The sequence below is a fragment of the Carassius auratus genome, chromosome 38 (assembly GCF_003368295.1).
Source record: "Carassius auratus strain Wakin chromosome 38, ASM336829v1, whole genome shotgun sequence".
NCBI classification, from domain to species: domain Eukaryota; kingdom Metazoa; phylum Chordata; class Actinopteri; order Cypriniformes; family Cyprinidae; genus Carassius; species Carassius auratus.
In genome coordinates, this window is record NC_039280.1 from 10,305,942 (window position 1) to 10,322,966 (window position 17,025).

The 17,025-nt window shown below is 36.3% G+C and overlaps 1 protein-coding gene across 6 annotated transcripts in view; it reads left to right on the top strand.

Annotated features, from left to right (window-relative positions):
• Positions 1-13,630, top strand: part of phactr2 (phosphatase and actin regulator 2) — a 34,048-nt gene extending 20,418 nt beyond the window's left edge. For 5 of the 6 annotated variants that reach the window (XM_026224001.1, XM_026224003.1, XM_026224004.1 and 2 more), the window contains 12 exons: positions 1,137-1,304; positions 1,598-1,672; positions 2,359-2,499; positions 3,919-4,134; positions 5,046-5,505; positions 6,805-6,977; positions 8,213-8,369; positions 8,622-8,677; positions 9,292-9,353; positions 10,337-10,474; positions 11,614-11,690; positions 12,333-13,630. In XM_026224001.1, the coding sequence (XP_026079786.1) occupies positions 1,137-1,304; positions 1,598-1,672; positions 2,359-2,499; positions 3,919-4,134; positions 5,046-5,505; positions 6,805-6,977; positions 8,213-8,369; positions 8,622-8,677; positions 9,292-9,353; positions 10,337-10,474; positions 11,614-11,690; positions 12,333-12,348 (1,739 nt within the window). In that variant the 3' untranslated portion in view covers positions 12,349-13,630. The remainder of the gene's footprint in view (positions 1-1,136; positions 1,305-1,597; positions 1,673-2,358; positions 2,500-3,918; positions 4,135-5,045; positions 5,506-6,804; positions 6,978-8,212; positions 8,370-8,621; positions 8,678-9,291; positions 9,354-10,336; positions 10,475-11,613; positions 11,691-12,332) is intronic. The other variant, XM_026224007.1, reaches the window with a different exon arrangement.
• The last annotated feature ends 3,395 nt before the right edge of the window (positions 13,631-17,025 follow it).

Here is a 17,025-nt window from a genome sequence, read left to right on the forward strand (position 1 = left end):
TTTATTGTTCTCAGTTCTTTGATGTCGTTAAGGCATGTGGAAATGCTCTCGTGATCATTTTACACTTCATCTGGCAAGGTGGGCCTGTGACTTTAGGTCTGCTGTTCTGTTGGATTATGTTTGATGAACGGGTTTAATATCTCTTTGTGTAGCTCATTTGGAAAAGCTGCACCTCTCTGTCAGACTCAGAATCTGTTCGTTTTGCAAGCTAAGAAGAAATAATGTAAGGGTGGTGTGAGAGAGAGTTTAGTTCTGGGCTGAATCACAAACCTTAAACCTTAAGTGAGCATCTAACCTAAAATAATCAATCGGTTCTGGGATTAAGGGTCTCCATTGACTCATTTTCATATGCTTGTAGATGACACCTACTACAATCACTTTATTTACTTCCAGAGTTCCCAAATCCCAATTTTTGATATATATTATAAATAATCTATTATTGTAAGAAAAAAATCCAAGTATATGGTGTTTTTTTAGTTTATGGAAAATGTTTATCAGTAACTAAAAACCAACGTGCTACATTTACTGTAAATATATTTCAACACTGTTAGCCATTCATTCAGAATTTTGGTAACAGTGTTGCCGTATATACTGTATACAGTATTCTTCATGCATGTACAGTACATTACGGTTCTCTTACACTACCAGTCTCTTATGCTGACCAAAGCTGCATTTATTTGATAAAAATACAGTCAAATATTGTTAAGTACAATTAAAACTGCTGTTTTCTATTTTAAAATCTAATTTGTAATTCTTTGAGTAGAAAGTTCAAAAGAACAGCATTTGTTTGAAATGGAAATAATTTGTAACATTAGGTCTTTACAGTTAATAAATAAATATCTTCCTCCAAACTTTTGATCAGTGAGCTGTGGCTTGCAGTCAATGTTTTCTAAAGGTGGGGCTCTTCTAAAGCCTGTTTTTGTATGCTGTTTGTGGAAAGAGACAGCTAGTTGTTCTTGTTGCTTAAGGGTGCCCTAATGTGTGTTGTTATGGTCAGAAACATTCACTCACACAAGTATTTCCTGTTGGCAGTTTTCCATTGTTTAGGGGTCAGCTCTGTTTTTTTTTTCTTTCTTTTTTTCTTTTTTTAAATTCAGCTCATTCAAAATTATGTTCTTGCTGCGATTCACTTTTAGTGGACGGACTGGAAAAATCTTCTCTGGCCAACTGTGATGTGGTGGTGGGAAGCTCGCAGTCTCCTCAGCTGAAAGGAAAGGGGAAGCTCTCTTCTCTGGGCAAGATCTTTAAACCTTGGAAATGGAGAAAGAAGAGAACCAGTGATAAGTTCCAGGACCTCTCAAAAGGTACATCCCCTATTTATTAAAAGCAGTTTGCTTGAAGGTTAATGCTTAGAAAAACACGTCCAACTATGTATATTCAGAGTGCAGTCTTTCAGTCATACCCTCTTGGCTTTTCATGATGCTCCCTCACAATTTAATGAAAGTTACATCATCCAGTATGACATTCAGTTGGTGATTGTTGGATGTATCATAAAATTTATTACACACATTACAGCTGGCTGCAGCCTGCACTTTCACTGAACTCTGTAACCATAAAGTAGCCTAAATATAACAAACTGTCTCCTTCTTCATCTTAGTTCTGGAGAGGAAAATATCCACCAGGCAAACTCGAGAAGAACTCATAAGAAAAGGTGTCCTTATTCCAGACCAAGGTGAGATTTTAAATAAAGTTCTCTAGCCTCTAGAAAAAACTATTTGATTATTTATTGTTGGTTTATAGTACACTATAAGTATGGTTTCCTGAAGCAACCCATGTTTCAATGGGGTTTTATGGAGGAATATTCTGTGTTCTTCATGTATAAAGTGGTGCTGGTGGGTTATCGGATGCAATCTCAAATCTTTAACCACTGTGATACCACCACCTACTGTAGAAGACTGACTCATTAGAACTTTTCTCAATGTCTGTAGCCACAGTTACCGCTACATAAATAACTGATATTCATAGGGTGCCTTGGCAATAAAGAAAACTAATTTGATCTACCACCCAGGAATGTTTTCCATTTCAATGGCTTTGATTTATGATGTCCATATAATAAAAGCTAAACACTTCCTGGACTTACTGTTCATATCCAGCATTTTGAAAATGACACAGACTTTGTGAGAACAATAGAATCCCTCCCAATCTTCAGGCTCGGAGTAAAGATTTTCAGTAATACTTTTATTAGTGGTATTTGGGCTTCTGTTGAGCTCTCAGTCTTCTGTGAGGAAACCAGAGCTTTTTATAAGAACATCCGGGGAATTACTTGAATATTAATGCAAACAAAATAGTGTTTTTACTGAATAGCAGGAATTTAGTCTTGCTTTCATGATGACTGAGTTATGTTTGCCTATCTTTTAGATGATTCTTTGAACACAGAGACCTTGAATGGTCATGCAGTGCCCAGTGGAGTTACTGAAAAGGTCAAAGTAGACATTGAAACTACAGAACTGGTCTCCGAAGAGAAACCAGACTTGGCAGCAGTGGCAGAGGACCCAGAAGGTACTGTTTTCTGTTTAGTCTCACAAAATAAAGATGCTGAATCTTCAACGTGAGTTTAACCGTATTACTATTCATCTGTATCTTTTGATGTTTTAAGCTCATGCCACTAATAAGTTAAATCATTCAGTCTAACTGGAGGGTCCTTTCATTGGTTTTGTGGCATGCTCACGTTGTGATCTTTAAGTTTCTTCACAACAGTGATCCGTATTAAAATAGCTCTTTCAGTGTAATTTCTGCACATCACACCATCTTTATCATTTCATATCATTGTGGCTGAACATTAGTTACATCAACACTTGTACTGAGAAAGACTGGCGCTAAGATTATAGTAGTAGGTGTTTGTCTAGAGGTAGTTTGAGCAGTGCTCAATGAGATGCAGATGTGGTCAAGTTTTTAATAAACTTTACAAATGAAGTTATTTGTAGAGCAAGGACATTTCCTGAGATGGTTATTTCCAGAGTGTGTTTGTTTTTATTCACTGAGTTGTCTATAGATTTGGTTCAAGTTATTAAAAGCATTTTTATAAATAACATCTACATCCATTTAGGTAATGGGCATTATGTCATTTAGACTGACATCATTTTGGATTTTTATTTTTATTTTTATCAGAGCTGTGGGCAGAATTTGTGGCTACAGTCATAAGATGCGCAATGGCAACGTCAAAACCCTTTAATGTTCTACAACAATTCTGTAATTGTTTCCACCACTTTTTCTCCCACAATTGAGTATATTTTACTCTTCGTGGGGCTAATCTTGGAGAGGCCTTTGGCAATGGATTCACTAAAGCATTACACCACTTGAGGCGTTTCTGCTGTCCCTACAAATACCCGTTTAAGGATTTGAAAGAATTCTCACCAAGGCTGCATTTATTTGATAAAAATGTACAGTAAAAACTATAATTTTGTGCAAAAATTATAATAAAAATTTGTTTTCTGTTTTTAAGTGTAATTTATTGCAACTGCTAATTTGGTGAAATGCAATACAAACTACTGTTTCCTATTTTACTAAATTTTAAAATGTATTTTTCAGCAGCCATTACTCTAGTCTTCAGTGTCGCGTGATCATTCAGAAATCATTCTAATATGCTGATTTGCTGCTCAATAAATATTTCTTATTATTATCAATGTTGAAAACAGATGTGCTGCTTAATATTTATTTGGTTGAAACCTTCATTTTTCAGGATTCTTTTAAATGAAGTTCAAAACAGCATTTATTTGAGAAATAAACCTTTATAGCATGATAAATTTTTTCATTGTCACTTCAGATCAATTTAGTGCATCCTTGCTGAATAGTTATGTCATGATGTATAACAATACTGTAGGCTGTTTAGTGTCACTTCTTTAGTGCTCACGTGATCAGAGCTTTGTTGTGAGGGTCTTCTTAGTATTTAGGGTGCTCTGCTCCTCTCTGCTCCTGTAGAGAGGAATGACAGCCCCCAGGCCAGTGAGTCAGCCCCTCCAAAAACCCCTACCAAAAAACATCAGGCCACACCCCAAAAACCCTCCAGTGAGACCACAAGCACAGGCGTGAAGAAAGTGGGCCAAGCAGGGGGTAAAAAGGTAACCAAGAGCACCAATAAACAGGTCTCCGCTCCTCCACCCAAACAAACCACACGAACTGCCGCTCGTGGCAATGGTAAGTACACGCGTCAGTGATGTGAACAGAGCATCATGTTTGCATGCGCGGTGAACAAGATCTGCATGAAGGGCTCCTGTTTGCGTCTCTTTCCCCCTGACTGGTATCACCAACTTGGTCTATTGAGGAATATTTCGAAAAGGATCTATATGCGTTATTTGTGAAAGGGAAATGCATAGTTTGCTAGACAGCTTTTTTTTGTTATATGATTTAACTATCTAGGGATTTGTATCCAGTTCTGTACAAAAGTGACATCCTGACTCATTTGTGTCCCAGTATGGCTTTCATGTGTTGTTTTTGTGCTTGCATTACATGTGTGCTGTCTCATTGGTTAAACACATTATAATCTTTTATTGATGTTTGCCTTTGTCTGAATATAATGGTACAATAAATGTGTTGCATTTTGCATGTAACTGGGACTTTGTGCATGTTCAGCATGTAATCACACTCATGTAATAGTCTATAAATGGGCTTATTGTTTGTGCTATTCCTTTGTCCTTTTAACTATTCATTGCGTGTCTCTGGTGCGGCTCATCATTGGTGGGGCTTGAAAGCTTCCTCTTTTAACTGATAAAGCATTTATTTATTAAAATAATAATAAAAAGTTTTTTTATATATATATTTTTATTGTGTTTTATAGTTTTGTACTTCCTGGCTCTTGTGAATGTTAAACTAAACTCATATATTTGGACAGCAGTGACCTTCACATAGGAAGTTTGTTTTTATCAGTGACCCTGCATGTGAACATGAACCTTTTTATATTTTTATATTTTAGTTCTCTAATTATCTCTGAATATACAGGTTTTATTATTACAAAAAAAAAAAAAAAACATTTAAAATGCCATCATTGTTGTCGATGTGTCCTTAAACTCATCATTTAAGATCTCTTATTCCCTTCAATTTCTTCGCAGCTAAACCTTCAAATCCTAAAAAAACTGCAGGCACATCCAAGAGTTCCTCTCAGGCCTCAGGACAGTCTTCTTCATTGACCAGCTCCAAGACCCCAAAGAACAACAGCTTAGAAGCGCAACCCAAGTCTGCCAAGAAAACCGAACCTTCCAGGTCACCACGGCCCCCTTCCAAACCCTCATCTGAGACCACGGAAAGCTCTTCTAAAAAGGACAGAAAGAAAAAAGAAGTGACGTCCAGTATTGAGAAGGCTGAGGAGACGTCTCAGAATGGGAAGGGTGCCAGTCATCTTTCGGAGTTGTCTGCAAAGAAGGACAAAAAGCAACCCTATGTTAACCAAACCACAGAGGAAACATCCTTCTCTGGATCTTCCAATGGACTTTGTTCAGACACTTTAGGACAGCCTGTGAGCACAGAGAGTGAAACGGAGAAAGAGAGCGCAGTGGTAGAACAGACACAGAGGTCAGTTTACATGTTTTCATTTTTCATGTGAATGTTTAGTATCACCTTGCAAATTCTGTATTTCCTCTGTTGTGCTGTTGATTTAGATTATATAACACATTCTGTGTGCCGTGTGTGCTTACTCTATATTTCCCCTACAGGTAAAACTATTGTTGCTGTTGAGTCCTGCTCTGTCAAATGTCTAATCAAATGTCATGCTCCAATCAAATGTCTGATAGATCGGGGTAAACTTGCACAACAATGTGCACTACTGTTCAAAAGTATGGGGTCAAGACTACTTTTATTTGATCAAGAATATTTGTATATATTTTCAAATGTATTTTGTTCCTGTGAGGACACTGCTGAATTTTCAGCATCATTACTAGCCTTCAGTGTTACATGAACCTTCAGAAATTATTCAGATATGCTCATTGGCTGCTATTATCAAAAAATAAAGATATATATAATATTTTTTCCTTTTGTAGAAACCATACTTTGTTCAGTGATCTTTGATGAATTGAAAGTTCAAAAGAACAGCGTTTATTTAAAATACTTTTTTAATAAAAATGTTAAAGTATTTACTGTTGCTAATGCCATTGCTGAATAAAAATAATAATTTCTTTTGAAAAACACCCATACTGACACCCTGAACTTTTGGCCAGTAGTGTAATTGTTTCTGCTACGTAAAGAATTGTTCTTTTTTCAGTTTTACTGTTTATTCATAGTTTTCCAAAATGGTTTTGCAATAAATTTTTGATGACACATCAAATAGACCTTGATCTTGTAACTTGCGTGACAGGAAATGTGGCTAATGAAAAAGTTGTAGTAATATACACTAGTGCGTTGTCTAGTACATTATCACATGATTATGTGTATAATCAACTTCTTAGCTAGACCTACAGCTTTACAGCAAAACACCTCACTGAAGGGCTTACATGATGATGAATCAGGGTGTATGTTGGACAATGTCAAACTTGTGCTACTTACAGTGTGTAGTAAAAAAAAAAAAAAAAAAACTCTGTTGCTCACCTCACATATGAAGTGACTGAAGTGAAGTTTCTTAAAGGCACAGCAGCCAATTTATCTCAAAGAGTTAAAGAGAGGGTAGAAAATGGTCATAAACTAAATTATGACTTTTGGCACAGAAAAACTTTACTCAAATTCTAAATAGAACTCCAGGAAATGATTCATGATCCATTTAATGTCTTGAATAAGTTAACCTCTTTCCCTTATTTGATTATGTAAACTGATTATAATATCTGCTCATCCCAATGAATGTTTTAGCTAGACTAAAAGACTATTTTGCTTTGCCTTTTGTAGGACTGTTGGGACTGATGAGGGAGAGAGACAACAAACTGTAAATGTGGAAAATCCAGACGTGACTATTATTCCTGACTCCGTTCGAGAAAACCAGGCCAACGACTCTGATTCAGATGGACCTATACTCTACAAGGATGATGAAGAGGAGGATGAGGAGGATGAGTATACCACTAGTATGTGTTCAAAGTCTGGTTTGTGTTTTAGATCCCAACCCCTTTATTTTTCTGTTTATGTTCTTTCACTTAAGGCATTTAAAAAGACACCTGAGCTCAGTTTTCTAACTGAAAGGCCTTAAGTATGCTGCTTTTCTGCATATGACTTTAGAGTATTCTAGTAGAGGTGTGTCTTCAGCCTAATGTTTATGTATAAATGAGACTACAGTAAAGATTGATATATTTCCAAGAGGTTTCATTCTTGGTATCTGCTGTTTAGAATTTTCTCTTGGATCACAGCTTTGCCAAAATTCTTTGAAGCTACAAGCCTTTAGTTTGTCAAACTGGAAAAACACGCTGTGTCGAGTCAGCTTTGCTTTCTGACACACCGGTTACCATGCAGTCTCTGCTGCTAGTGCATTATGCACAATACATTCCTGCAAAGACTGACGCCTGTTTCTCGTTTTCTGTTCTTTCCACACTGATGTGAAGATGCTTCACTGGTGTCAGAATACAAATAAGTTTTTTTTTTTTTTTTTTTTCTAGGGTTGCACTGGAACTGTCCAGAGCATATAAGCCAATAATAATTATCATATAATGGCAGATAACTAATGAATGGGATATATTGAAATATCTACCATTTTGTCTAAATAACTGAAAAATAAAACACACACATAAAACTTTAAGATTAAAATGCTGCAACTGAATTAGGCATCACAACATTATAATTTACATTTAAAAAATTGAGATTGTAAAATTTGGTAGAAAAAAAATGCATTTATAGTCTCACATATTTTTTTTCATTAAATTTAAAGGGATAGTTTATCCCTTATTCTAAATTAATTAAATTTAGAAGGTAATTTTTAAAGAATGCTGGTAATCAAGGAGTTGAGGGTCCATAGTATTTCATCATCCCTACTTATGAAAGTCAAAGGGGACCAACAAATTTGGTTCTTCAGAACTCTTCAAAATGTCTTCTTTTGTGTTCAACATAAGAAAGACTCTTATACAGGTTTAGAAAGACACAAGGGTGAGTAAATTTCATTTTTGGATGTACTATTCCTTTAAGTAAGTGTCATTTTTATATTTAGATTACATTTGCTATCATCAACCATCAATTACAATTAAACGTCACAAACTCAGCCATTATATACAAATAAATATCCATCAAGCTGTAATGATACTTTAAAAAGGGCTCTAATATTGGCTAATAACCAATACATGGTACCAATATATCATGCAATTTTTGTTTGTAGGCTCACTTGCCAACAAAATTCGCCGCAAGGACACACTTGCCATCAAACTTGGTAACAGGCCCAGCAAGAAGGAGCTAGAAGAGAAGAACATTCTCCCACGGACCTCAGAGACGGAGCGACAGGAGCTATGGCAGCAGATTGGCTGTAAACTAGTGAGGTACATTCAACTCTGCTGTTCTGTATTGCTAATATGTTTTGCACGCTAACATTGTCCATTTATTAAAATCAATAATATACTGTCAGTCAAAAGTTTGGATACACCTGATTGAATTTTTGTTTCCGGTAATCTTGAGATTTTTGAGAAGTATAAACAGGGCCTGTTTTTTTTTCCACTACAAAACACAGTCTATAGATTCATTAATAGTCTTTGTGGTTTCCCCTGACTGATTCTTGTTTTCTCCTCCCATAGACGGCTGAGCCAAAGGCCCACCACAGAAGAGCTTGAACAGAGAAATATTCTGAAACGTATGTCTCCTCTGTCGCAATCTCATTTACATAGTCTGTAGACAGTTGCTTTGTTTTGGATGCCCAGGGCTTTAATGTTTGTTCTTGCTTATTGCTGCCTCTGATGTTGGAGAGACGTTCACTGAGTCACAGGCATCGCTATATGTCTCAATTCCTGTCGTTCTGCCTTTTCTGTTGCCTTGGTTTTATGTGATATGACTGATGAAGCCTAGGAATGTGATGGAGGAGCTCTGCTCTCACAAGCTGTAAGCTATATTCTGACAGATAGGAAGGTGTAAGCAATTCAACAAAGAGTTGCCTAAAGCTCGCTGCTTACCTGAGAGATAACTGATCTTCACAGAAAATATGTCCCAAATTTAGAGTTATGATATATAATAAACAAGTAATTATTTTAGTTTCCTGACCTGAGGTACATTATTAAATAAGATATCGATAAGTGAAGATATCCGAAGAAGCGTAATATTGATTCGAATTTTTAGGTTTTCTTATAGATGGAAAAATAAAAGTAGGTACATAATTGTCACTTGATGTGTTTGAATTTTAAAGCAAATATTGGTCATTTGATAGGATAAAACTGCACATTGATAACAAAAATCTTTCTTGTATCCCTTTAGAGAAAAATGAGGATGAAGAACAAGAGGCCAAGCAGGAGATTAAAAGAAGGCTATCCCGAAAGGTACAACCTTCTGCAGTCCACTAGACAGTCAGATTATCATCATTATTAATAACATAAGGAAAAATAGCTTTGGTAAATCACGATTATGACATCAGTTAAAATTGTCATAATTCTAAAATAATGGACAATTTTCTGTCATAACTGACTAAGTATCTCATAATTTTAACTTCTTGTGTGATAATTCTGTTTCCTCTAAGCATGATTTTTTTCTTATGTGGCAAAAATGGGCTTCCATAGAAGTGAGAAATGTCAGATATTAAAACATTACAGGTGTCAATTTAATTTATTGCTCCAATTTCTAATAACCCATAACCTGTTACTTGAGCATAATGCTGCAAGAAGTTATGAATCATAATGAATCAAAATTATCGCTGTGACATCATCTAGTGGAAAATAGTGGATTGTGGGGCATTGTGCCATCTGCTGGCCTTACAAGGAAGTCAAATAAAATATCAAATGTGTGCAAAGAGACTAGCAGCTCACTCAATAGAGACTAATTGACATTTTGGAGATGTAGTTGAATTTAATTATTTTATGACGTTCCTCTGCTATTGTGAAATTAGATTAAAGAGTTAACTTGGTTATGTCTGTAACCCACTTGCTAACTCCTAATTACAGTGGGTGAGGTGTAGTGGGGAATGTAAAGGAGTTTTTTATTCCTGATGTGCAAGTATGTTCTATATTATGGAGAGAATTAGGCCAGAGGATGTTATCAGATAGACCAGATCTATAAAATGGTTCAATAGTTACAGAGATTTTCTCAAAACTGACCTGTTCTAGCTGAAACTGCAATAATGGACACTGTTTTTCCATTCAGTCACATCCAACCTGCTTCATTATCAAAGAAGAAATTGTTTGACATTCATCGTTTCACTTACTGTACATATGCTATTACTTAGGCTAGAAGGAACACGTTTAACTCCTTTTAAAGGTGACTGCACTCACATTAAAAGGTGACTTGAGGAATTGCTCTGTGTTTCTAGCTCAGCGTCCGGCCCACAGTTGCAGAGCTGGTGGCCCGTAGAATTTTGCGCTTCAATGAATATGTAGAGGTCACAGAAGCAAAAGACTATGATCGCCGTGCTGACAAGCCCTGGACCAGGTTAACCCCTGCAGACAAAGTAAGGCACTCTTCTCTTACTGTGCATGCTGTGCTATAGAGAACTCTGAAGATGCACCTCACAAATGCCACACATGCACATACACCATGCCAACTGTTGAAAGTGTGTGTTTGTGTGTATTTTATTTTTGTAATATATATATTCAGTTTTTTTTATATATATGTAATTCTGTTTTAAAAGACATTGGGAATCATAAACTAATGCAAATCGCTCTTTTACTGTAAATTAAAAGATCTCATATACTGTAGATCATTTTAGATATTCCAGAGCACATGTGCTTTAATGGTTCTCCCAAAATAGTAGTTCAGTCTAACCAAAAAATGAAAAACTCTGTAAATATTTGCCCTCATACAATTCTAAACCTGTTGAACACAGGAAATCATATGGATTAATAGTGTTTTTATAAGACTTTTTTTGGCACTTTGACAGGCTCTGGTATTGTTTTCTGGACAAAAGTTATTTGCTCCAAAGACACATTTTCATTCTATACAACCATTCCTTTATGATTTATAATAAATAAACAGGTTAAAGAGTCATTATCTATATTTTTACCTATAAACTCTGTAAGTGTTTCTCTTGTATAATTTGGAGAAGAGTAAATCTGGACAGTGTTATCAGTAAAATAAGTGTATTACTTTTGTATGGTCACAGATGCCACCTACTGGGCCTGTGACTTATGCATTACAATATGGTAATAAACAACAGCTCGAATACATGAAAATGAAGAGTGCTGTTTTAGTGATGTGCTATAATTATGAATAAATATATTTCAAATAAATGCTGCTCTTTTTAACTTAATATTCAATAAAGAACACTGCAAAAAAATGTATCAGGCTTTCGTCAAAACATTCAACATTGATAAAAAAATAAGAAATGTTTCATAAGCACCAAACTGGCGTATTAGAATGATTGCTAAAAGGATTGTGAGACTCTGAAGACTGGAATAATGGCTGCTGAAAATTTAGCTTTGCCATCAAAGGAATAAATTACATATCTTTAACATTTAGACATTTCTTACTGATCATAATCTTTTAAATGGGTAGTGTATTATAAAAAATAGTTTGTTTCCGAAAGCGTTTAATTTTACAAAATCTCAGTTGTCTTTGTCACTAATGGCCTCTCTTTTTCTCTTGCCACAGGCTGCTATACGTAAAGAGCTTAATGAATTTAAAAGCAAAGAAATGGAAGTCCATGAAGAAAGCAAACGGTTTACCAGGTACGTTTGTGTGCTAGCGGCCGGATCAGAGGAGGATGAATTTAAACCTTAGTGGGAGACGAGTAAAGCACTGAATAGACATTACAGAAGGTCTTCAGTCAGTATAATGTTTTATTTCCATAATAACTGAACATTAGCCTTTCGTTGACCTGCAGTCCACTGCAGTTCATTTTTCAATACGACTTTGTCAGTCGGTCAAGGCAGAAATTGCCCGTTCCCACAGTAAATATTCTTGAAGTCCTACAGTATGTTGTGAACATGAGGGGAGTAATCCTGAAATCCAGCGAAAAGTCACATGGTGGGAGGTGGTGCCTCTATGATTGGCCGATTGTCTCGTGTCTATCATCTGTCGTTCTGCAGATCTCCTTGAATGGGTCAAACTGCTGTAAATGCATAGTCAAAGTGCAATTACTTTGCATCTCTTATGTATTAGCCATCTGTCAGTATGTATCTGGGACCCTTCTTTATCTGTCAAGTGGCATGATAATAAACTTGCCAGTGATAAAAAAAAAAAAAAAAAAAGATGCCATCAGCTGCTCTTTCCACTGCCTCGTTTCCTCTAAATATTGCTCAGATCTGTTCTGCGTCCCGTCTGCTGGCATCGCTGCTAAACTAGCGTCTGCTCTCTCTGTTTTGTGGCAGGTTTCATCGGCCCTGAGGCGGTGCCTGGTTGTGGGGGTTCTGGACAGCTACTATCTCGAGGCTCTCTCTTCCGGTCTCTTCGCCATTGCTTCCTGCTGGGAGACTAACAGACTGGCTCCCTGCGGCAGCCGGCTCTTCTCTGGCACCGGCTGCACATTGGTTCTTGCTTTCAGCCACTAGAGGGCTACAGCGCGGCTAAAGATAGGTTTGGGATGCCATTGCGAACTGAAACGGAAAGAGAGGGGACCTTCATACAAGATAAAGCAATGCAATGGTTCTGACAAGTGTTTTCCATATCTGTAATGTTTTTGCACACACTAAGGACAAGACTTGCACTCTTTTAATTTAAAATGTCCCTGATTTTCTCTCAAGGTTAAGCACAGCAGTGTGAAAACATTTGTAGCGCGTGCAGTGACTCATCGGTGGCTTGCATTGTTGCTGCGTGCAGCTTGGAGGATTTTTTTTTGTGTGTTTTGTTTTGTATACATCACATATTTCTTGCAGTATTCGTGCAGAGTCCAGTAATATCTATGAATATCTGTGCATGTGTAAAAAAAAAAAAAAAAAAAAACATTTTATAAGACGTGTATCTGGTCCAATGTATATTACATGGATATTGAAGTTTATTTGGGCATCGTGATGTCCAGATTTATTACTGCCATTATTCGTCTGTATCCAGATCAATACATCCTCAATATAATAGAATGTAATCAGATTTATGTTGTGCCTTGACAGTGTTGTTTTTTCCTCCCAGAAAAGTCTGATTACTTGATATATATGTGGTCATATTATAACACATCTGTAACTGCTGTTCGGGAAGAGACTATCATCATATGTTTATGACACAATTCTTGTTCTTTTACCTTGTATTTTAGATTTCCCCAAAATTATTTCCCAAAGTTCCAGCTAGCATCCCATTGATTCGGCTTTTAGGCTGTACATAAATTTGGTGGGTTTTATGGAATAAAGTGGTGTCGACCATATACAAGATGTGTCAAGCAATATAATGTAGTGAACCAGTAGTTTTAACTTGAATCGAAAAGGGCTTCTAGTCCATTTCTTTTAGTCCATTATAGAATGTGTCTGTATTGCATTATTGCACATTTTGGTGCTCTATATAATATATGATTGTATGTCACAGACAGAATTTACTGGACACTCCCTAATGTCCAGCTTTGAGTTTTTTTTTTTTGTTTGTTTGTTTTTTAAGTAGTTAGAAATTGGGGAAATTAAATTATTTCAAATCAATTGTACAGTGTGTATATGACATATGTGAATACATCTAGCATATTGCAGTATATTGGCTTGGTTTCTTTTTTATTTAAAGATGGTGAAAACATTAACTTGCTTTTATTATCTATGTTTATCAATGGCCTATGGTTATCAAACTTTCAGGTTTACATAAGAGAAACCACCTCAGTCACTACTGGACAATTTTATTCTATATATAATACCATGTAACCATATTCATGCAGGTTTCGTTACTGCTTAATCAAGGAAAACCTGTTGATTTTATTTAAAATGTAAATAAAATATTAATATGATTTTATTAAATAGATGAGTGGAGTATTGATGATTAGTACACATCTGAATTTCATAGTCCATCGATTATATTAAGACATCCACACTCTGCTTGCCTCTTTTGATTTCAAGAGATTGTTAATATGGCTACTCACAAATCAGGCAACCAACTGGAGGTTAATTCCACACGACACTGCTCCACTGATCATGTACTGGTTACTCCACTGCACACCTCGGATCACTTCCTCCTCACTCTTAACCTCAGCATGGTTCCTGACACAACACACACCCCTCTACATGGCATTTTTCGATGTAACCTATGGTCACTCACATCCTTCTGGCTATATGCTATGGTTTCATCTTCGCTTCCTCCCATAAACAGTTATCATCTCTTGATGCTAACAGTGCTACTGATACTTTTTACTTCTCTCTTACATCTTGTTTAGACACTGTCTGCCCCAGACCAGTCACTTTCTTCCTTCTCTGCTAATGTCTCCACTGCTAAAATGACATTCTGTTATAACAATTCATATAACTCTCGTGTGCTCTGTAAAACATTTTCCTCCCTTCTCTGCCCCCCCCCCCCCCTTCATCAACTCTAACAGCTGACGACTTTGCCACGTTCCTCATTATTCAAATTAAAAACATCCGTTCACAATTTTCCACGCCACAATCTGTCAATCACAAAGTACCAGCAAACATACACTCATTCACATCCTTCTCTTCAATCTCAGAGGCAGAAGTCTCCAAACTCATCCTTTCTAATCACCCTACTACTTGCCCGCTTGATCCTATTCCATCTCATCTCCTTCAAGCCATTTCTCCTGCAGTTGTACCTTTGCTCACTCACAACATATACACATCCCTTCACACTGGTGTTTTTCCCTCAGCATTTAGACAAGCTTCTATAGCCCCACTATTTAAGAAACCCAACCTCAACCCATCTCTTTTAGAGAACTACAGACCAGTTTCCCTTCTTCCTTTCATTGCAAAAACACTTGAACAAGCTTTATTCAACCAAGTCTCTGCCTTTCTCACACAGAACAACCTTCTGAACAGCAACCAATCTGGCTTTAGGAGTGGAAATTCGACAGAGACTGCCTTGCTCTCAGTTGTTGAAGCCCTAAGACTGTCAAGAGTGACTTGCTGGATATCTTGCTGGATATGTCCGCTGCTTTTAACATAGTTAACCTCCATACTCTTCTGTCAACCATATTGGCAAAGGGAATCTCAGGAAGCACACTCCGGTGGTTTGAGATTTAACTCTCAGATAGGTCTTTTAAAGTATCTTGGAGAGGTGAGGTGTTCAAGTCACAACATCTAACTACTGGGGTGCCTCAGAGCTCAGTTCGAGCACCACTTCTCTTCTCTGTCTACATGGAATCACTCAGAAACATGGGTTTTAATATCACTTCTATGCTGATGACACTCAGCTCTACCTCTTATTCCATCCTGACGATCCCACAATAGCTGCTCGCATCTCAGCTTGTCAGACATAACAGACATTTCTTACTGGACGAAGGACCAACACCTTCAACTCAACCTTGCCAAGACAGAACTGCAATACTCTCTTGGCAGGTCTTCCAGGCAGTTCTATCAAACCTTAGCAATTAATCTAGAATGCGGCAGCAAAATTAATTTTTAAATGGCCGGAAATAATGCACGCTTATCAATTTGCACTGAATACCAGTAGCTGCTTGCATAAAATTCAAGGCATTAATGTTTGCCTATAAAACCACCACTGGCTCTGCACCCCTTTACCTAAATGCATTATTCATTCATTAATCTCATTCTGCAAGTGAATATCACTTTATTGTGTTTCCCTCCTGGTGGAATGACCTGCCCAACTCAACTTGAGCAGAATCAAGAATCAGCTAAAAACACATCTCTTCCATCTTTATTTGACCCTCTAACTCTAGCATGCTCTATTCTAATTATATGCTTAAAAAAAGAAAGAAAAACATCTAGCCCCTTTTAGACTTGAACTTGAACTTATTTACTAATTGCTTGTTTTCTAAAAAAATTAAAATAAAAAAACTAGCACTAGCTTCTCTAATCATTTTGTATCTTATCTGTTTTCTTTTTATTTATAATAAAATGTACAAAAGCAAAACAGCTTCTAACACTAACTTGGTCTATTATTTTTCTATTCTATTGGTTTTCTTTTATTATATGATTTAAAAAAAACCTTGCTACTTTTACTGCGTTAAGCTAAGACTTGTTATAGCACTTGCATATTAATGCTCTTTTGTTGATTTTGATTGCTTCCATTGTCCTCATTTGTTAGTCGCTTTGGATAAAAGTGTCTGCTTAATGTCTAAATGTAATCTGTTCCTATTTAAAGTTTGTCTTAACATTCTTCATTTTCTAAAGCGATACTAAATAGAATACAATAGATCTAATAGGGTCATATTTTCAGTCTTTCTAATTAGTTTTTTCTTCAGTGATTTTTATAATGAAATGGAACACTGACAGATATCTGTCAGTGAGAAATGTGTGGTGGTTCTTTTATCAAAAAGCATATCTTGTATATTTAGAACATACACATAATCTTGAAATCATATACATCTGTATGTATGTGTGTGTTTGTGTGTATAAATGATTTCAAGCTATAAAAACAAAACACATTTGCTAGTATGCTTTGTTTCCTGTCCAATTATCTCTATTACATCTAAAAGTTCTCAAATCACTGTTGCCTTTGTTTGTTATTGTGCTTAATGAATATAATGGGCTGAGAATCCAAGCATCATGAGTGCACTTGTTTTACAGAATGTTTGGGCAACGAATGAAAGGACACAAGGACATCTGGCTGTTTTTATTTCATGGTGCCATCAGCTACGGAACTGATTCTAGTAAAACAAAGCCAAAGAATTCCTAATGAAATGAGTAGGAGTCTTTATTAAGCAGAGAACATTAATGTGATTCTTTAGGTTTTGTAAGAATTTTAACTTTCATATTGTATGATTTGGAAAAATTTACCAGTCATTTTATGCTGTAGATACTGAATAATTATGACCATACTACACATTTTATTCTACATGCTGCTACAAGCTAAAAGGCAGGCTAGGTATTTTTTAGGTGAGTATCCCATTTAAAATAAGCTACATTTATTGTAGATGTACTGGCATAGAAATAAAGCTATTTTAATGCATCTTTAGATTACTACAGTAGG